Below are 22,456 nucleotides of genomic sequence, written 5' to 3'. Positions count from 1 at the left end.
TCTCTGACAAACTGCATTATGATTGTTTTGCTCCCTGTATAGATAGAAGCACTGTGCAGTGAGCTAGTTCCAGAAACCTTTCTCCATGCACCGTCCACGTTCTGTATTAGAGCTGACAGCCTGGCATTCCCCGTCCAGCTGTTGTGGAAGCCATACGTGCAGACTGTTCCTGTTTTGGATTGAAAGCAGCCTACTTATTAATGCGAAGGCTTGCTGGTGTTCCCCTACATGCTGGGGAGCCTTCTGTCCTGTGGCTTCGGAGTTTGGACTTCCCAGCTCAGAGCCAGGCATGGGGGGTGTCTCCATCGCCTCCACCCCTGCACTGAGTCTATGGTAATGTCCTAGAACCTGAGCTGCTGCCAGTGCGGCTTACCCAGCTTCCTCTGTGCCCTTCGTTTTGGGCTGGGTTGTTGTCCTGTCTGAGCCCTGCTTTCTGACACATGCATTGAAAGCCAATCTAGGTCCCAAATGCAGGAAGCCTGTGCTCCATGCTGCGAGCAGAAGGCCATGCTACCCTCCTGATGCTACCCCACTAGCTGCCCTTCATTCGGATGCTGAAAGATCCCCCACATGCACTGTGAGCAGAACTTCTCTGCTCTGCACTCACTGACTGAGCCAGGGATACGATATGGTTGTCCCTGATTTGATTATATGGTTATTGCCATTTTGCAGACAGGTAAACTGAATCACAGGGGATTAAGTGATTTTCTCAAGGCAGCACAAAGAGGCAGAGACGGGCCAGGAACAGAACCTGGGTGTCCAGATCTAACCTCTAGGCCACCCTCCTTCCTGTGGAGTCTGCCTCCCTGTGGTAATTCCAAAGGGAACTCCTCTAATCTCGGCTCCCCTGCAGGCGCCTGGTGGAGCGGCTGGAGAACATGAGGAAGAACGTGGTGGGGAACGGGCTGTCTCAGTGCTTACTCTGTGGCGAGCTGCTGGGGCTGCTGGGGGCTGCATGGCTCTTCTGTCAGGACTGCAAAAAGGTGAGCTTGCCGGTATCTTGTTTTCCAACTAATACTCAAGAGGCTGATTGATTTTTTTGGGGGGTGACTGGCTGGACAGCATTTATCTGTGGTGTGCTGTGTAATAACAGTCCCAAAGCATCAGGGCCCTGCCCAGGCCTTAATATCGCATGTTCAGTCTCTCATTCCCCCAAGATCCCGAAAGAGCTTTACAAGGCTTGTAGATAGAACCCTGATGAACTGCAGCTAGCTCTGGGGTGGAAGGCATCAGTCAGGCAAACAGTGGGCTTGCACAGTAGTGGAAAGAGGCAGCAATTATGCTCAATGGGGCCCCCTCCCAGCATGCTGCGTGCGCCTCATTATTGAGGTCTCGCCTGAGCATCCGTCCTGTAACTGCATGGTGCTCAGTTTCTCTACCTCGGAAGTCTGAAGGTTCAAGTCCACCCTGTTGGAAGGACAGTTATTTCAGGGCTAACGTGTAGTCCCCTGAGCCATCCCACTAGCTTACAGCATGGTCAAACCTTGCTGCAAGCTTACAGGATGTTGCTGTCCCAGTGACGTCTGTGTTGTTTGAAATAGATGGCGGGCTTCAGTTTGCAGGGGTTTCACTGCAATGCAGTGTTTCAGTGGGAGACCACCGCTTGTCTGGACTCCAGCAACCAAGGGGTTACGCCGGAGAGCTGCGGAGATGATGATCTCCAAGGCAACCACCACCTCCTCCTCTGAGAGCCTCTGCTGGGATGTTGCTTTTTTTTCATATGCTTGAAACCCTCTTTCCCTGGGAGAAATCTCTGTTTGCCATAGCTCTGCCTCGGGGACGTGCCTAGGGCAGGGCGAGTGTTGATGCCAAGCCGGGAGCAGGGTGGGGAGCAGCCTGTCTGTTCAGGGTCTAGCTCAGCCTCACAAGAAGGCAGGGTTGTGGATGGGGGCTGCAGGGAGCTGCCCACATTGGCAATATCCCCACTTGGCAGCAGTGACTGAAGTGCGGCCTGTACGGCAGCGGGAGCTGCCCCACGGACCCCAATTCCCTTCCTCTCCACATGGGAGGTGACCGCATGGAGCCCACAGCATGCAACCCATCCAGTAGTCCTCTCTGATAACTGTGGAACAGTGCATGCTGGGACCTGTAGTCTCTATGGACGTACCCCCATATTAAGCTAGCTGCTCAGATCATGGGGAAGAGCGCTGCATGGAGGGACCGTAATCTGTGTGGGCCGCGTACCTGGCCCAATGGTGTCTGCAGGCTGCGGTGTCTCAGTTCTCTCGGCAGGCCGGAACAATGGTCCTGTGCCGGGCAGCGTCTGGGCATCTGCCACAGTTGCGTTCTGTAGAGCAAGGGGCTCAGGGTCGTTATTCATGAAGGTTCATGCATGTTTCTCGCATGTTACTGCTGAAATCCCAGGATCCCTCTTCACATTCGCTTTGGTGTTGCGTCGGTGGCAGAGCTCAAATAACGGGGACCTCTGAGTGTGCTCTGCCACACTGGACAAACCTAGTATGTGGCTGTGTGTTTGGGACCGTTACAAAGTGCCTGGGGCACAGCTGGGCGCTTGCCAGGCTGTTGTGTTTGGGACCCACCCCGTGAGATCCATGTGCTTTCAGTCTACCCTTAGTCTGGGCAGGCTCCAATGCTGTCTCTCTGGTCCTGCTGAGACACTCCTGGGCACAGACTTCATGGAAGTGGGACCTCAGTCCAGCTGCCCCAGGACCAGTGCAGACCTCTAAGACACCCCACTAACTTAAGACCACCCTGTTGCAGAGCTCTGGCCTTGTGGGCACACTAGCTCACTCTTCCTCTCTTCAGGGACACGCGATAATTGCCACACAGAATACGCAGGCTTTGCAAAGGCTTCCAGCAGTTACCCTTCCCTTTAGGCTACACACAAGCTATACCAAGTTGCACCTGTATGCCTTTCCTTATGTCAATTTCCTCGTCACTCCTCCTGAGCGTCCTCTGAGATTCGATCAGAGCCCTCTAGGGTGTCCAGGATCACCCTCGTGCACATGGTTTCTCCTCTAAATGTCCATCCTCTGATCACTGGACAAAGTCCCCTGCCTGGCACTGTGTTGCTTAGTTACCAGCCCAGCTGGGCAGAACCAGGTTTCTTGTTTTGGCCATCTTCTTTAGCATATCCGTTGTGTTGCCCAGTTAGATGTAGTCCAAATGTCAGTGATTTTTAGTAGTCCACTCACCCAGCCAAGGTGCCACTGCCCTTTCTTCTTAGCACAAAGAGCATGAAACAAGAACCCAGTAAAGACAGTCACAAGACATAAGGAAGGATACAGACAGTTAACAAAATCAAACTGGAATCCATAAGGTGTACGTAGACAGATTTCCCAAATCGTCGCAGTCGCGTTTGGGTGACTGTGCAAATATGTGAACCCCCAGGCTCGGATTATTTCAGAGAGATCCTCAACTCAAAACACAGGAGGAAGGAAGGAGATAATCCTTCAAGAAGAGGTAATGGTGGAAGCACCTACATGATAGAGATGGTCCCTGAGCTGAGGAGGCCTGGCCAGCATGGACCCTGGGCACAGAGAGATGGGGCAAACTGAGCAGCTGTCCTTGGTGGGGCAGAGGGCAGCTGGGTAGTTTGAGCACAAATCCTGGGATTGGGTCTGTGCTCAAATGTTCATAGAGAGGGAAGGGCTGGTGCACAGGAGACTATTTCCTTCATTTCAAGCGAAGAGAATAACAGGACATGCCATGCTCCCAACACTTTTTCCCCTGGAAATCCTGCTTCCAGCACATCCAAAACCAGCTAGCTTAGAACTGCAGGGAAACATCCACTTACTAGGGTGTTTTCTGGTCCCCTTCCAATGAGTCCCATGCATTGAGGATGGGGCATAGAATGGAGTGAACAGTTCCTCAGCTTCCTGCTCTGTGAAATAGGGATAATAACCTTACCTGCCCTGCGGGGGTATGGGTGTGTTGTGAACTCTAAAGCACCTTGATATCCTTGGATGATAGACCCTCTCCAAGGACACAGTTATTTGGTTTTTCTGAGGTGATTCCCCTGTAGCCAGGAATTCATGGGGTGCAGATCAGAAAGGTCAGCTGGAATTCAGGAGAAAACCTGCTGTCATAGCTGCTGGATGGTGACACGAGCCTTTTGCTGTGAAGTCTCCCGAAGCATTGAGCACACTGGGTGCCACTCATTTGAGGACTTAAGTTTTTTTCCTTTTACTCCTCTTTCAGGAGCATGGCAGGGATGGCTGGTGACTAGACTCAATGGACTGCAGACCCTGAAGCCTCAGTGGGTAGAGAGATGCACCCCCTTCCTACCCTCCCTTAAGGAGAACTCAATCACTCTTTCTGTGTTTTATGCAATAAGCAATGACTTGTGAGGGGAGGATGGATTTCTAAAGTACATAATTTTCTTGCTAATGCTGCCATCTCATTGTAAACCCAACACCACCTCCCTCCATTTAGTTCACTGACAGGAATTTTTATAATGAATGCACCATCCATAATTCATACGAAACAGAGCAATGAATATATCTTAAGTGAGCTGCTTTTGCAAAATACAGAGGCTTCCAGCTCTTTGACTCCTGTGAGTTTTCTCGATCCCACCTTCTGGTTTAGAATTTGAGGTTAAAATTAGTTTTCCTTTTTAATATTAAAAAAAGTTTTTATTAGTTTAGAAATAAATACAGCATGGCCAGAGTGAAATCGGCATAGCATTTAAATGCAGAGTCTACGTGCAGCAATTACACACAGTCTAATGTTCCACATACTGAGGATATGTGTCAATAATGACTATTGTAAACTTATAATAAATATAAATAGGTGGGGAAGAAGAGAGTCTGGCATTTCAGCTATTTCTTTTTAAGTGTCTATAAATCCACGTATCTGTTTGTGAGAACCTGACAGTGAGGTTTGCAGGATAAGATTCCAGTTTCCCAGCAAGTCTGAGGAAAAACAAAACAAAAAAAACCCCACCCCAGTGTGTTAAATATGGAGTTAAAATTAGTGACTAGGACTAAAAGTTCTGCAAATCTCCACTAGGGGGAGCATTTGAACGCATCATGCCATGTGGCGTTTTAAACTTGCTAGGGTATTAAAGGCTGAATTTCTGTGTCCGGCTCCCGAGAGGGAGGGGGCGTGGGGTGCAAGGCGACGGGGAATGACTCCACACTCTGCTGCTTGAATCGTCTGTCCCTATCAGTTGGTGCAGCAATGCAGCGAGTCCTGCCAGCCCCAATCCAAATGAGGCTGGCCAGTTGCTCATTATTTCGCAGAGTTGGGGAGAAACCCAACAGCATCTCTGTGGAATTATTTAGTGCTTCCTCTGGTTACCATCCCTCCCCCTCCCTGTCGGCTTGTTTCTGGACTGGCCGGCCATGCAGGTGCCTTGTTCTGGAGCCACGGAGGGGAGTTTGGTCTCTCTGGCCTGTTGGTCCTCCGCCCCGGCTGTCTCTGCATGCTGGCTGGTGACGCTGCTGGAGTGATCTTGGCAGAGCTGCCCCCAGCCAGGGATTTCGAGCCATGGCGTGAACAGAAGGGGCCTTGGCGAGGAGGGTGGTGGGGCTATGCTGTTTGCATCCACCTAAAGCATTGGTTCCCAACCTGTGGTCTGTGGACCCCTGGTGGTGCCTGAGGCTACTACAGGGGTCCGCGGAAAGGAAAAGTAACATTCTCACCAAGGAAATGTACAATTTCAAATAAATCATTTCATATAGTTTCTCAAAACTTACTACTGTAATTTATTTTACAACTAGTAGCGTGGTGGTGCACAAAACGTTTGGAGGTTGAAAAAGGGCTTGCACACTCTAAAAAGTTGGGAACCGCTGACCTAAAGGATCAGAGATGCCCTGTCCCAAACTCGGGGGGGAAGAGCTCAGAGCCCGGGATGAGGGTAAGATAGGCCTGCTGGCAGCGATGTTCCCATCACCCACTGCCCTGCGAGACCCTCGATTATTTTTTACTACTCTGGTATCAGTGGTGGAGTTGCGTGCTCTGATTTCCATGTCCACGTGAGAATGGGCCCACTAGGGGTTTCCTGGACACCGTGTTGTGGGAGCTGGAGGTTACGCTCGCACAGCTGACCGTGATCTGCATCTGATACTTGGCTTGGAGTCAAGAATCAGCCCACTAAATTAAGGTTTTGGGGGATGCATCTCTCCCATGGGGGCGAGGGGCCTGTTCTGAGGTGAATGGATGCCGGAGGATTGTGGTGTGGTCACCTCTCCTTTTAGGACCTGCACTTAGGCCCCCATGCTCTTCATATAGGCCATTGATCTGGCAGCGTAACCCATACTGGGGAGTGGGATTCGTTGTCCTGTTCTAGTGGCTCGTCACCGTGCGGGCCATACGAGGCTGCTGCTCTTATAGATTTAGCCTTCAGCTCCAGTGGTAGAGGATCATAGTAAGAGCGTCTCAAAGAGGATTCAGTGAGGAATCTACTGACATTGTCCTGTGTCCTTCTCTTTCTCTCTCCTTATTTTCAGAAAGTCTGCACCAAATGTGGAATTGAAAGTCTCGGGACCCAGAAACGCCCTCTGTGGCTGTGCAAAATCTGCAGTGAACAAAGAGAGGTAAAGAGCCACAAAGGAGAGTGGTGCCTTTCCCCAACATCAGTCTGAGGAAGAAATACACGCCTGCTGCCAGAAACACACTTGCTGGGTGGGACTGGGCTTGCGCAGCTAACCTCACGCTCAGGATAGCTGGCAGGGGTACACGAAGGCGAGAGGTCTAGCTTTTGAGGGAGAAAGGGGGAGTGGTGGTGGTGGAACTCTTAGTGCTTCCTGTCTGGTGATTCATAGAGCCCTTTTGGGCAATGGCCACAGAGCACAGGTAGCGTGGTCTAGTGCAATGTTTCTCAATGACTGGTGTGTAGACCAGCACCTGTGCCTGAGGTTTCCCTGAAACAGTTTAGGAAGGTAGCAAGCCAGTCCCTGGTATCAAAAAAGTTGAGAAACACTGGTCTAGTGGATAGGGCACTGGACTGGGAGTCAGGTGATGTGGGTTCTGTTCCCTGCTCTCTCACTGGTTTTCTGAAGCCATACTAAACAAGCCAACCACTTTGCATGTGCTGGCCCTGGAATAGCGGTAGAGAAAGTCTTATCCCAGAGCTGCAGTGGTATTTGTCCTTGTAAAGATAACTTGTTCCAGTGGAAAAGCACCATAATTTCCACCTGGGGCTTTGTGTTGCAGAGTCCTAGCCTGCTTCCGTGATTAGTTAATGTCCAGCACCCCCAACTATGAGCCTCATCCAAAGCCCATTGACGTTTATGGGAGTCTTTCCAATGGTTTCAGATCTGACCCTGTCTATCAAGTGCCTATCACTGTGGTATCTAAGCATCTCCACCTATGAAACCCATGCACTGTTTCAGTCTAATTCAAACTTTAAATCCCAGCCAATGTGTCCCTTCTTGTCACCTGCTCAGCACTCCGGGCTGTCTCCACTGCAGTCGGGCGTGACTGCAGCGCATGCAGACATACCCAAATGATGTAGCTGGCTCACACAATAGCAGTGAAACGGCAGCAGGATAGCCTCGCTACTCAAATACATACCCAGGGTCCCAGGTGGGCGTGTGCCGCTAGTGCTGCCATCCCTTTGCTGCTATGGTTATTTGAGCTAGCTAGATCAAAGCTCACTGAGGTGTGTGTCTGCATGCTGCAGTCACACCTCTGATTGCAATGGAGACATACCCTTTGTTGCTGAAAGTTGCATGGCAGTTTCAGAAGCATGAAACTGCATCTAGTTCTTGGGGGATCTTCCCCCACCCATCTCTAGTATCTGGTTGGCTCTAAGTGCAGACGTGTTGGTTGCGAAGTCTCCGCAGATGGCTCTCAGAGGTTGCCTTAGTTGCACGTGTCAGAATATGACTTCTTAAACTGCGAAAACTAACCCCAAGGAGTGTAGATGGAAACTTTGAAACATGGAACTGTGTCCGATAGGTGAAGATGCCCCAGTGTGGCACATTACAGAACCAACTGGGCCCAAGAAACAGTCATTTGTCTACTGCAAAACTGTACCTAGCTTTCTCATGGAGAAGTGGTTTCTGGGTGGATATAATTGGAAAGTTCGGATATGAACCCTAGAGGAAGAAACCCAGGTTCTCCAGGTGGAAGATATCGGGATCTGAGCAAACTTCCTTTCAACCCTCCACCTGGAAGAGGCTGTTTTGACAGGTTGGTCGAGGGGTCTGTAGAACACTGTCCTCACTTCATGCTGGAAAACTCCACCTGTGCCGTTCCATGGATAATCTCCGACAAATGGGTGCTGGAGACCATCTGATATGGATATTTCAGCCATTTCTCCTGACCTCCTCCCCGTCCTGCCCCTTCCCCATCCCTCTTCAGGGACCCATCTCATGAGAGCCTATGTCATGTCAGGAGATAAATCACTTCCTCAGCATAGGAGCCATAGAGCCAGTGCCCACACATCTACGGGGCAGAGCTCTCATTACTTCCTGATACTGAAGAAAAACGGGGGTTGGAGACCCATACTGGACCTCCGAGCTCTCAACAAATTTGTCAAGGCTCAGAAGGTCACATGTTCAATGATCATTCCAGCATTAGAGAAAGGAGATTGGTTCTTGGCCCTCGACATTCAAGATGCAGATTTTCACATCTCGATCATACTGAGACGCAGACATTACCTCAGGTTCATGCTAGGCCAAGACCACTACCAATATAGAGTACTCCTTTTTGGCCTCTCATCAGCCCCCAGAGTATTTTCCAAGGTCCTCTTGGTAGTGGTGGCCAACTTACGCTCTGAAGGTGCCATAATTTATCCTTACCTGGATGACTGCCGTCTCAGGACATGGTCCTTCACAGTAGCCCAATGGGTCACTAAGATCACACAGGACCTGTTTCAGAATCTGGGCCTACAGATCAATGAACAAATGTTGACTTTAACACCGGTACAGAGGCTAGAATTCATAGAAGGCGATCTTGACTCCATCAGATTCCTCAGCCTCTCTATACTGGTAGAGACAGTACAATCCAGCCCCCAAATTTCACCCAGACACTGCCTCCAGCTCCTGGAGCACATGGCTCAGGCACATCGGTTATTGCTCATGCATCACTAGGCATGAGATGCCTCCAAGCATGGTTCAGTTCGGTTTACAGGCCAAACAAAGACAACATAAGCAAACTACTATTGAGGCTCACCAGGGTCAGGCAATCTTTGGACTGGTGGAAGACCCAGTAAACATCTGTATGGCAATCCAGTTTGTTCAGTCTCCCCCATCTCTCCCCTTGACCACTGATGCATCCCTCATAGGATGGGGCATGCATCTCAATGGTTGCACAATACAGGGCATGTAGTCTCCAGCAGCAACATGCCTCCAAATCAACCTGCTTGAACTCAGAGTGGTCAGAAACATGTGCTTCTCCAAGGGTATCCCTAGATCAGAAATCTGCAGAGCAGCTACCTGGGCACGTGCGCACACCTTTACAGACCACTGTGCCATCCTGGGGGATTCGGAGGCACACGCTAAATTTGTTGCTATTGTACTATCATCCGTATCAGAATCAAGGCTGAAGTCCCAGCCTCCCATGGTGAGCACTGTTTGGGAGTCACCATAGGGACACTACTCGAAGAAGTTACTCACCTGGTGCAGTAACGATGGTTCTTCGAGATGTGTGTCCCTATTGGTGCCCCACGACTCACCCTCCTCCCCTCTCCTTCAGAGTTCTAGTAGTTGACTCTGCTGTAGAGAAGGAACTGAGGAGGGTTCAGCTGCGCACGCTGGCTAGCTTCCTGGCAGGCGGGGAGCGGCGCAGGCAATGGTAGGATGGATTGCCACCAAAGTTCTCTGATCAGCAGCGCAAGGACGCAGACACACCTACAGTGGGGAGGCACCTCTCAAAGAACCATCATTGCTGCACAAGGTGAGTAACTACTTCTACAGAGCAGCTGGGTGCTGGAGCTGAGCTAAAATCAGTCTCTGGCTTTACTTTCCCAAGCATTATCTTTTTCCATCTTGGTTTACTTGCCTTTTTAAAAAATTCTTTATATAAAAATAGTAAACGCTGTGCTCACCGGACAGAAAAGAACATGAAAGTGTCCAGTAATAAGTGTCATGTGCACCTAGCATGCCAGGTGACGATAATCTTCAGAACTTTCTCTGTAGCTGAAACCACAGCTCCAGCCAAAGTGCTTCTCTGTTTAATGAAAACTGATGGAACCTTTCTTCTCAGACTAGCAGCAAAATAGCCTTATCTCCCCCCAGGCTCCTCCCGAATTCAGGCTCTTCACTTTCTTTTCATGTTGCACGCCAGCGAAAAGTATCGGTTTGGGCAATGTTGGACAGCAAAGACCACCCTTCTCAGGACGTGTCTTGGAACAGGTAGTGATGCAGCAAAAAGAACTGGGCAGGGACTTGGGAGCTCTGGGTTCTATTCCCAGCGCTGCTGCTGAGTGATCTCGGGCAAATCACGTCACCATTCTGTGCCTCAGTTTCCCCACCTGTAAAAATGGGACGATAATTCTGACCTCCTTTGTAAAGCACTTGGAGATCTACTGATGAAAAGTGCTTTATAAGAACTCCAGCAGACAGACCGCAAATGTGATTCCTCCAACAAGCCAGCTGGCTCTTGGCACCTCATCAGCACGTTGGTGTCAGCCAATAATTTTCTGAGCCATGGCTCTGGCTATTTGTACATATTTATGGTGTTCTTATCCTTGTTGTTTTATGTTGACAGGGGAGGGCGGAAGTAATTTGGATCCACTGTGGGGACTAAATAGCACAGAAGTTGTTACTGAATCTTATAAACCTGGCTTCCTCCATCCCTGCTAAATAAAATTTGCCTTTCCTCAGCCTCTGCATGCAGAGCTTGTGGGTCTCCATTAATTGCCACATGCTTACATGCTCACGATGCTGCTGGAGTCATTACCGCATGACAAAGGTGTCTCACCACAGTACCTGAGCATGCTCTCCCCAGGGAGCCAGGGTGTCCCCTCCCCCAACCCCAGACAGAACCACAGCCCAGCACTGGCCATGCAGGGAGGGGTTGCCAGGGAGCCCCGTCTTGCGACACACCCAGTGACTGGCAGGGCTGCAGTTCAGCTGAGTCCATTCTGCAGCTTGGGCATCTTCTCCCTTGTTTACAGCTCCCATGAGCTCCTCCCTAGGGGCTGCTGGTCTCTGTTTCCATGGCAGAGAGCCTAGCAAGAGCCCTCTCTGAGGTAGCTGGGCCCTGCCCAGGCAGCACCTTAAAGTTCAGCCCCAGGATTTGGAGTCAGGCCAGCTCTTAGACTTGCACACAGAGCCCTGGTGCAACATCCTATCTATCTGAATGCTTGGCCGATGGGTGCTCGCCCAGCAGGGGTGTTGCTGTGGCCTCCAGGGAGGAATGCAAATAGATTGAATTGCAGTAATCCATCTGTTTGAGCTGTGTAAGGAGGAACAAGAGACGCATTGGACGGCAAGCTGCGTGTGGTGTTGAAAGGGCTCCGTGGGGCTCCTTTTTTTTTTTTTTTGCTGACTCCCTCCCCTTTGGCTGGATCTCCATGTATCTTTGCCCTCGTATACTGGTGAGCTCTGATAGGGCCTTGCCTGCACTGGTGCATTTCTACCACCACCACTGTACACTTGCCCCCATGTAGCCATGGGGAGAGCATTAGCCCCGGTCTACACTCAGCAGTAGCCCCCACTCAGCTGTCGGTGTAGCAGCACTGGCTATGTAGTAGGCTGTGGCTGTGTAGACTATGGCAAGCTGGAGTTTGCATTAACTCAGTCCGTGCATATCTTAGACTGTGCTGAAGGCACAGCTCCAAGACAGCTGCACTGATTGCCCAACAGGAGGTGTAGCAAAACATTGGGATAGACAAAATGCTTCTAGCCACCTGTGTTTTAGTGCTGTATTGTCTGGAGCTTCTCTGGGCCGGTTAGATGTTCCAGTGGTAAAAACTGCAGAGTCCTCTCAACATTAGATATTGGTGGAGCTGCGCTGATCAGAGGTGGGAAGATGCTGGCACAGGCAAGGCCTGTGGTTCAAATCATGGCCACGATTCAGGGCAGCATTGAATTATGTGCTTAACTTGCAGCATGTGCTGAAATCCAAGGGAGAGTCGAGCACGTGTTTGTTTAATTCTCCAAAATGGGGATGCTTTCCTGACTTGGGACTGAGTGCTGGAGCAACCACATAGTCTTTTTATGTCAGTCTGACCCAGGAGCTGGTTATGTCATCTCAGTCTTATATAAAACACTCTGCCCTTTCCTCCAGTCCTGTGCTCTACGTGCTAGCAGGACAAAATGCTACATGTATCACATACATTAACTCCAAATGTTCCCCTTCCTGCTTTTCTTCCTCCACTGCTTAGCCATTTAAAAGCCATTTAGTGCATTAGGGTGGAATGGTGGGTTACAGAGAAAATAAGTTTTTACCATTGTTGTTGTTCCCCTTTAGAAATGCACGATGATTGCCATGTGTCTGTGCAGAGGAGTGACATTCTGTCATTACTTGCTGAGAAGCATTCTGTTCTCAAGGCATTTTTTGTGAGTTTTGCACCATTTATCCCGAGTTCTGCTGTCTGAGCAATTAGTTATTTATGTAGGTGGGATTGGAAGGTGCGATGGCACATGCCTTTCTGCTGCTGTGCATGGGAGAGTGGTGTCTATCAGCCTGTGGTGACTTAAAAGGCCTTTGTTTTAAATCCCTCTTGGAACGTCTCAGAGAGTGAGATATACAGAATGAGCTGCGGCACAGCCCTCAAGGAAGATGCTCCCTTGAGAAAACAATGAGCCTCTGTGCTTTTATGCTGCTCTCTTCAGCTGGGCGCTTTCCCAGCACTGATGAACCCTCACCACCACCTCCTGGCAAAGTGGGGAAGTTCTGTCACCCCATTTTACAGACTTATGTATTTCACTCTTCAGGAGACTAAACTATTGTTAAACTCTCCAGGCAGAGATGCCACTGATGCCTCTGCAATGGCAGGAGATCAATGAGGTGGGCTGTGCCTGGTTGATCCCAGCAGGCAACCCACACCCCATTCTGTGGAGGAAAGGGGACCCCCTTACCCAAGATCCCTGCAAATCTGATCTAGGGGAGTATTACTTCTGAAGGGATCAGGAGCAGGGCTGGGATAGAAGCCTGCTGCTAGGCAAGTGATGACATGGCATTCTTAGCTATCTGCCTAAATTTGAATGGCGAGGGATTCGATGGCTCACGTGACAGAGAAGTTTTTGCTCTCAGGTCATCCTAAAGCTGCTTCTTTTTACTAATGGCCTGTGCCCAACACCGCCACCATCTTCCCTTGGAATCACATCTCCCTCCCTGCTCAACCCAGTGAGAATTTTACAGATTTCTTGAAATGTCTTTGGAAACTGGTGGTTTTAAACAAAAGTCGCTGGCAAAGTAAGGACCTGGAACTAAGTTTTGTTTATTAGCAGCATGTGGTGGTTTGTCAGCTGTGTGTTTGTTTTGGGGGTGTGGTGTGTGAATTTTACACATGTGGCATAGCAGTGCAGTGCTTCCTATACGTACAGTGTGGCTGTCCCCCTTTCAAGGTTCTGATTTGTCTTGCGTACCCTAAGTTTCACCTCACTTAAAAACTACTTGCTTACAAAATCCGACATATAAATACACAAGTGTCACAGCACAGTGTTGCTGACTTTCTCATTTTACCATATAATTGTAAAATAAATGGATTGGACTATAAATATTGCCACGAGCAGCATCACTGACAGCTGGGGCACGTCTGTCTGTCCTGCAGTGTGTGGGTCTGTTAGCGGGGGTGATGATGGTGCACGCTGGCATCCAGGCCTGTCGGTATCTGTTTTGGTTCAGCCGGTATGTCTGAGCCACGTTTGGGTGCTGGGCTGTCTCTACAAGCACAGCGTGCTGCACAGAGGTGGTTCTGTAGAAGGCTTTTTACTGAAAGTGAGCGGCTGGGACTGGGAAGTTAATGGAAATGGAAGCTTTGCTTTCTGCTGTTTATTGCTTCCAAGGTAATTGTGACGGTATGCAGGACCCCTGGGGGACAGCCTGGGAGCTGTGGAGCAGCTGGATACCCTTATCAACTATTTAGCTTGGGGTGAGGCCTCCACCTTTCTCTGCCTGGTGACATACAGACAGCCTCTCCAGACTGTTATCGTGTGTTAACCTGACAGGAGGTGGCGCCAGACACCCAGCTTAGTTCAATGAATGCTTTCCAGCCACTCAGGAAATCAACAATAGAGAAACTCCAGCTGGCTCCCCAGCCCAGGACTATACTGTCTTACCCTGGTCAAAAAGCCTGACCAGTGAAAATTATTATCCAGTTCACCCTTCCCTCAAAGCGGAAGGAACGTGCGCCAGCTTTTGTTACTGAGCAGAGTTTGTCTAAACACTTCCCTCAAAACCACATTGGTTAAGATAAAACATTAAACAAGTATTTTAACTACAGAAAAATAGATTTTAAGTGATTATAAGTGGCAAATGTAAAGAGATTAAAAGTAGTTACCAAAAGTAATAAACATATATCGCAGTGTAAGTTCTACACACTAACAGGATTTGATTTAGTAACGTCTCACCCTCGTTAGCTGGTACAAACAGTTTCTTAAACGCAGGCTGGGCAACCTTCCCTGCCTGGGACTTGCCACTCCATTTTCAAAGTCCTTTTGTCTTCCAGACGACCCTTCAGGTGTTCATTTGTATGAGAGTCAGTCAAGTGATGATGTCATGCTCCCCCTTTTACTCCCTTCCAACTTGCTAGAACAATCAGGGCTTGTAACCTGTGGGGTCATCCTCATCGGTCAGCCAAGCCCCATTGTGAACATGCACCGTACAGTGAAGCCTTCACTGTAAACAGTCCCTGTTAGTGGAATCTATTCTTGAATGGGTGAGAGAGAGCCATTAACTCTGGCTGGCCACTCCAGGGTTGTGCCTGAAAGGCTGTTCGTGGGAGTTTCTAGTAGCATGTTCAGCAATGTTTCAGAACTTCGCACACACTGGTAGCACATACAATCCAAGCAGATACTAATCTTTAGTAGATCAAGACTTTTAAAATAATACTAAACTAGGTAGCGTACCTTGTACAGAACATATCCTAATTCCAAATCATGACACTGGTGAATATGGAGTTTCTCTGGTGGTGGTCTCAGACACAGAAGGCCTTGTCTACACTAGCACTTATGCCAGCAAAACTTTTGTCGTTCAGGGGTGTGAAATAACACACCTCTGAGTGTCATACATTTTGTCAGCCTAAGCACTTGTGTGTACTCTGTCAACGGAGAACCTCTCCCCCCAACATAGCCACCGCCACTCCTTTAGGTGGTTTTATGATGTTGACGGGAGAGTTCTCTCCCGTTGACATAACATGGCTATGCAAGCGCTCTCACGGCAGCACAGCTGTATCTGTACCAGTACAGCTGTGCTTCTGTACGTTTTAAATGTAGACTAGCTGAAAGTGTCTCAGTAATACATGGAGGTGTCTAAATTATTCGTCCAGAAAGCCAGTGGTGCCTTCTCGGGTGCATGTCCTCACTACACCTGTGGCATAGCGCAGGCAAATAGTTTCCTGTAAGCCATCACCTGGTCCCAGACATGCCATAGCAATGCAGAGGAGAATGGTTCTATGGGCCTGTGATGGTGCAGCACAGCTTGCCAAGGGCGGGAGCACACTCCTGGCTTTGCAACACTGCATCTTCGGCTTGCCTCAGACCCGTGAGAAGAGGTAACCGGCTCTTCTGCATCGACAGTGGATTGCCTCACCGTGCTCGTACTGGCGACCTAGCCTTGAGTTGGCAGTGAGTCACTGGTGACGCCCTCCCCGCAGTGGGTGGCCATGGAGGCTGGAAGCCGGGGAGGGGACACTGTGGAGAGGCACAGCAGCCGACTGGGTGTTGGTGCCCCTGGTTCCGTTCCCATCTCTGCTGCTGACTTGTGTCACCGCATGGCAAGTCGCTTCACTCTGGCCATTACTTGAATCATGCTTGGAGGACGGTTTACTTGACATCAAATAATCTATACTAAGAAGCCTGAGACTCCCCTGGTTACCTAGAAAACACCTCTGATCTATCAGGAGCAATCCTGCCCTGACTGGGTGTTGGAATGGAGAAGTAAAACAAGTTTATTCGCATCTTCCTGCTGTCCACATTGGAGCCATTTGCCGTGCAGGGGAGATTGTATCTGCTGCCATCGGCTGCAATTAACTCTCCCATGTGTCTAGGCCAGAGCCAAGGCCCAATAACAAATGCTGGTATTCGCATTGACTTCTAATGAGAGGTAAGTGCCCGACTCCCTTAGGCCCCTTTGGAAATCCCAGACACAGTTGTTCAGAGTCCTCATTACTCTGTTTCCCTGAAGCCTCTGCAGGGCAGGCTGCTTTGAATAGCAATCGGGAACGAGTTGCTCTGAAACAGTATCTTACTTCTGGAGGGCTGTAGTGATTAATGGATTCTGCCTGTGGCTGGTGTCCCTGCCATCCAGAAGCAAAACACCATGTTCGGCAGCGCTTAAGTCAGTAGGTGTTGTGTGCAGAAATAACACACACTCACGCACCTACCCATGAGCGAAAGTGCTGCAGTGCTGACCTATAACACAGGCAGGTAAACTAGATGCAGTCTGGATACAGCTCCTGATGAAAGATCAGCTGTGAAATCCCAGTTTCCACCCTGCAGTAGAAGGAGAGGTCCATGTCTCTTGCCCTGAAATGCGGTTGATCTGATCTGCATTAGGCTATGATTGTTCTGTCGGTGACATACAAGCAGCCCCAGCTGTGTCCCTGCCGCCGCTGCCCCCCCCCCCCGTGTTGTTTACTATAGCTTAGCGCTTGTGATAAAGGCATTGTTGTTCTTTCTGGGCAAGTTTTCCTAACAGATGCATCCAAGGCTACAGATGGATTTAAAGTGAGACCTGGATGATGTGAACAGCCCACAGTGCCATCTGTAGCAATGCAGGCTCAGATAAAGGCAATCCAATCTCATGCTCCAGAGGCTGAGATCGTTGTGGGGGGCAGGAAGCAAGTCTTACCCCCTCCCGCCCCTCCACCATGTGCAGTGTTGCAGAACTGGCAAGGTGCATTAGCTGGAGTTACATCTCACCCCCTTCTGAAGTGTGCACACTGGAGACTAGCAATGGACTGATTCCGTCTAGCAAATTCCTCTTCCCCAAATGACCATGTAATCTAGCCCGGCATGATAGGGAAGGTCCCCCTCTTCTACCTCCAGACTGCTGTCGGCAAGGGTATTGTAACAAGGCTAGCTGCTAACCTGGTTGAGGTTGATAAAGCAATAAGCCACTCAGTGATGCTGGAGTAGTGCAGATACACAGCCATCCCCTTTGCTTCCCTGGCACAGCTGGTACACGGGCAGAGGAATGAATGAAGCTTGTCGTGATGCCTGTCAGTGGAATAAGGCTCAGGTCCATCTTGAGGGCTCTAATCCGGGCATTTGCAGCAGCAGGTGTGGTTCCCAGAAGCCTGATCTGTGACCACACGAGTTGCCTGCAATCTGGAGGCCGTCCTTCGTTGCTAGAAGAAAGTTTGGTGTTAGAATGAAAATCTTTGCCTTGTGATTCCTTGTCCCCACAATTGTGGGGGGCTGTCAGTCCACTGCATGAAATACCCACAGTGATATGCTTGTGTAGGAGAGAGGTTGCCCCAGCTCACCGCGGCACTTGTCTCTACCTGTTCTGGTGGGCAAGCGGCTTGCCTTCCTGTCATTTTTCCGAACCTCTGCATGACCCATTAGTGCTGTACTTTGGCTGGCTTTGACTGATCCTGCCGGGTTTTGCCAAGTGCCTTTTTGAATTACCACCGATTTTATATATATATGTATATATTTTATATATCAATAATTAAAGATGCTATCATCATAATTAAAATCTTCTTGGAAGCGTTCATGCACATTTACATCTGAATTGACGCATCCACATTTGTAGCGATAACGAAAACAACTTAAGTGGGGGTTGAGGGGGGAATAATTAAAAAAAAACCAAAAAAAAAACCCCAAAACAAAAAACCATTCAGTACCAAGGAAAATGAAACTCCATCAAGGACCTAACAAAAGCTCTGTCATGCCCTCATCAACCCCCTCGTTTTTTTTAACCTCCCTTTGCTAAATGACATTTTCAAGGCTGGCTGCATCTCTTGGTTTATCACAATAAACCACACACAGGAGGAAGATTGCAGCTCTGGGAGAACGTATTTCACCCTCCGCCCAGGCTCATTATAAACCACCATAGCTGAGGGTTATGCCTTTCCCAGAGTGGTTTTTGGCAAACTACCCCGCTGATAGAGAGGAGCATTTATTTTGGGTGACTCTGGATCCAATCCAAGGGCCGCGCACCTGTTTGTATTTCAAAGAGCTCATCAATAGCGAAGATACTATTTTGGGGGCTGGGAGTGAATGTATAGAATTAAAATAATATCTTCCATCATAGGCTCACAATATAAAGGAGACCTGATTGAGGGTGGAATGCAGAATAATTGAAGCCTGGTAGCCATTGCAATGTAGAAAACGTTCAGGTCAGAGGCGCAATTGATTTTGCTATTCAGTAAGCGATGGCAGAATGGCAGTTTCATTGCCCTTTAATTTCCTTCGTCCTCCAATGCCTAATGTTGGAGTAAAGACAGACTGGAGTAAATAATGTAATTGGAAATCTCTGTGTGATGGAAAAGCAGATGAAGGCAAACAATGAAACGAAAGAGCGCTCCCTTGATTCCCCTGCTTGTGTAGCTTATCATGCTGGTGCTGTGCTGTAGGGTTGGATTGAAATGAGTGTGTAGGCACATCCCACACGTGGGCATCAATAATAAATGTTATCCCCGTGTAGTAATACAAGAGCTAGCATTTACATAAGGCTTTGCATCTTCAGAGAGCATTACAGATGCTAATCAAGAAACCACTGCCGTCTCTCTTTTACACATAGGGAAACTGAGGCAAGGAGAGCCAGTGAGATGCTCGTGCCAGCACTGGAACCTGCATAAGAGCTAGGATTAGACCGCAGGTGGTGTTGCCTTCCTTAGAGCAGAAGAATGTGTGCATTAGCTACAGAGGCACCCTGTCCTAGTGCAGTTTGGTTCCCCCACTCCTGGTCCCAGTGTTATTTTGCTGTACCAGGCAGTGCGCTCTACCTGTCTGTAAGCATGTCCCTTCCTCTTCACCTCAGGAGAGGTGCTGCAGCCCCTCCTAACAAACCCCTGCCCTGGCACTTGTGGGTACGTGGCCTCTGGAAGGCTGTGTCCTTACTTCCAGCCCTAGCAACTCTGGGCTCCCTCACTGGAGCAGCAAGACCAGGAACCAAGGATTCCTCCTTGTCCCTTCGCCCACGTAGGGCACTAGTGCCAGCTGCTCTGTACCTGCCTACCTCAGCAGAGCAGAGGAAGGGGAGTGGGGCTGGCCTTGGAACTCAGAGGTGGAGAGTAATTGCCCCATGACTCTGAGTGGGTTCTCCCCACCTCTGGTATAGCAGCCTAGGTAATCACAGTCCATCACTGGACAGTTCTGTTTAATGTGCCTAGGCTGGGTGCATCTTAAGCATACCACATGGCTTCCCTTCTACAAGCACAGCCTGTCCCAATCTCTGGCAGTCCTATTTAGGCCCAGGTGTAGCACCCAGCCCCCTTGGATTGGCTGGATTGGGATTGCTTCCCTGCCTTGAGTTGCTTCCGAGTTTCCCAATTGATGCCAAATTGACTTGGATAAAATAAATGTTTGTTTCCAAGAACTTGGTTGCAATGCTTCTCCTGTAACTTGAATGAGGGCTTGATGCAGCAGCAATAGGAAGAGCAGCAGGGCTATAAAATCACAGTGACTGCTCTGGGCTCGTCATGCACGTGGCTGTATAAATGGTTTTCTGTACCGAACAGCTGAATCTGCTGTCTAATATTTTAATTTTTTTAGAATGCATAAAATCTCCCCCGAGGCAGATCTAAATTGCCAAACAGGGCCAGCATTCTTGTTCAACATCGGCTTCATCCTTTGTGCGTCTTCCCCCGGAAACGTGAAGCCATTTCTCTTGTGATACAGTGGCCCACAAGCAAAGTCTGGGAGTTCAGGGTCTGGGAAGCAGAGCTGTCTAGAGGAGAGTGCACTGGACTGGGAACCGGGCAGCTTATTTTCTGTTCCTGCTGGGTGACCTTGGGGAAGTCACTTCCCATCTCTGTGCCTCTGTTGCCGTAGCTTTAACATGGTGATGCTGTTCACCCTCCTTTGTAAAGCGCTTTGAGGTCAGTGGACAAAACGTGATATAAAAGCTAGATGTTAGTTATTGAAAAGTTTTGCTACCCAGCTCTCCTGGTGAGAGATCCTTTGGTGAAACCCCATTGAAACGCTCATTGACGTCCATGGGACCAGCAGTTCCCCCCAAATGTTTCTGTAGCCAGCGAGACTAAACACCGCTTTCCTTGGAAAGCGTAAAGCTCAGTTTTGACAGACCCGAACTGAAGTATTACATGTTGGATTTTATTTTTGAAGCATCGTAGGTATATTTCATTTAAAATTAATCAAGAATTATGTTCTCTTTGGCTTCATCGATCTCAGTGCTGGTCTGTTTGCTGTGTCGATGATTTTGATTCATGGACACTTGAGCTAAACTTCGAGTGTCCTGGCTCAAAAATAATGTCAAACAAAGTCTATTTCAGACATTGTACCTGCCAGTAACACAGCTGAGTGTACTGAATTAATAGTGAGTAAACTCTCTTGCCTTGGTTCTGTGTTAGGACTGGTGTAAACCCAGGTTTTTGTACTGCTATAACTAGGATGCTGGTGTAAATCCATCTGCACTAGGCAGGTTGTACCTGTTCAACTGTATCAGTTTCTAAACCAATGTAGCAGAACAAAACCGATGCATAGATCCTCCTTTACTTACTGTGGTCCTTTCAGTGTGTATTTCAGTGGCGGTGCGCTGGGGCTGTACCTTGCTGAAGGCATTAGCTCCCCTTGATGTCTGGTATTTTAGTAGAGACATGGCAAGGTCTGTTCAGAGCAGAATGAATCAAGAGAAAGGTAGAGTGCTTAGAAATCATCAGGGGATTTTCATTAAAAAAAGAATTGGGGTTCTGTATATTTGCTGTCTGGTTTCTGTGCACCATAGAGTGAGCACAGGTTTCATTTTCATACTTGCTTTTCTACAGCTATGAGGGCTAGAAACTTTTTTTTTTTTTTAAATGAAAGCTGGGATTGTCGCATAATCACCTGATTCTAGGAGCTTGGTCTTTAACTTAAATATCAAATGAAACTTGCGATAAAATCATGAGAGTTTAGGGTATGTCCATACTGCAGTCAGAGGTGGGGTTCCAGCAAATATAGTACCCATCTTCAAGAAAGGAAGGAAAGAGGATCCAGGGAACTACAGACCGGTCAGCCTCACCTCAATCCCTGGAAAAATCATGGAGCAGATCCTCAAGGAATCCATTTTAAGGCACTTGGAAGAGAGGAAGGTGATCAGGAACAGTCAACGTGGCTTCACCAAGGCAAAGTCATGCCTCACCAACCTGATTGCTTTCTATGAAGAGGTGACTGGCTCTGTGGATGTGGGGAAAGCGGTGGACATGATATACCTTGACTTTAGCAAAGCTTTTGGTACGGTCTCTCACAGTATTCGTATCAGCAAGTTAAAGAAGTATGGGCTGGATGAATGAACTATAAAATGGATAGAGAACTGGCTAGAGCATAGGGCTCAACGAGTAGTGATCAATGGCTCCATGTCTAGCTGACAGCCGGTCACAAGCGGAGTGCCCCAGGGGTCGGTCCTGGGGCTGGTTTTGTTCAACATCTTCATTAATGATCTAAAGGATGGGGTAGATTACACCCTCAGCAAGTTTGCAGATGACGCTAAGCTAGGGGGAGTGGTAGATACCCTAGAAGGTAGGGATAGGATACAGAAGGACCTAAACAAACTGGAGGATTGGGCCAAAAGAAATCTGATGCGTTTCAACAAGGACAAGTGCAGAGTCCTGCACTTTTTGGACGGAAGAATCCCATACACAGCTACAGACTGGGGACCCATGAGCTAGGCAGCAGTTCTGCAGAAAAGGACCTGGGGGTTACAGTGGATAAGAAGCTGGATATGAGTCAGCAGTGTGCCCTGGTTGCCAAGAAGGCTAGTAGCATATTGGGCTGCATTAGTAGGAGCATTGCCAGCAGATTGCGGGAAGTGATTATTCCCCTCTATTCGGCACTGGTGAGGCTGCATTTGGAGTATTGTGTCCAGTTTTGGGCCCCCCACTACAAAAAGGATATGGAGAAGTTGGAGAGAGTCCAGCATAGGGCAACAAAAATGATTGGGGGCTGGAGCACAAAACTTATGAGGAGAGGCTGAGGGAACTAGGCTTGTTTAGTCTGCAGAAGAGAAGAATGAGGGGGGATTTGATAGCAGCCTTTAACTACCTGGAAGGGAGTTCCAGGGAGGATGGAGCTAGGCTGTTCTCAGTGGTGACAGATGACAGAACAAGGAGCAATGGTCTCAAGTTGCAGTGGGGGAGGTCTAGGTTGGATATTAGGAAAAAGTTTTTCCTGAGGAAGGTGGTGAAGCACTGGAATGGGTTACCTGGGGAGGTGGTGGAATCTCCATCTTTAGAGGTTTTTAAGCTGTGGCTTGACAAAACCCTGGC

At 48.9% G+C, this 22,456-nt stretch overlaps 1 protein-coding gene across 6 annotated transcripts in view; it reads left to right on the top strand.

Annotated features, from left to right (window-relative positions):
• RPH3AL (rabphilin 3A like (without C2 domains)) overlaps positions 1-22,456 on the top strand; it is a 75,506-nt gene that overhangs the window by 27,721 nt on the left and 25,329 nt on the right. For all 6 annotated transcript variants that reach the window (XM_067565790.1, XM_067565787.1, XM_067565786.1 and 3 more), the window contains 2 exons: positions 854-983; positions 6,414-6,500. In XM_067565790.1, the coding sequence (XP_067421891.1) occupies positions 854-983; positions 6,414-6,500 (217 nt within the window). The remainder of the gene's footprint in view (positions 1-853; positions 984-6,413; positions 6,501-22,456) is intronic.

Source organism: Emydura macquarii, unplaced genomic scaffold (assembly GCF_026122565.2).
Source record: "Emydura macquarii macquarii isolate MOO-44397 ecotype Brisbane River unplaced genomic scaffold, CSIRO-AGI_Emac_v2 contig_2699, whole genome shotgun sequence".
NCBI lineage: Eukaryota > Metazoa > Chordata > Testudines > Chelidae > Emydura > Emydura macquarii.
Note: the sequence above shows the minus strand (reverse complement) of the source record. Positions and strands in the feature narration are given on the sequence as shown.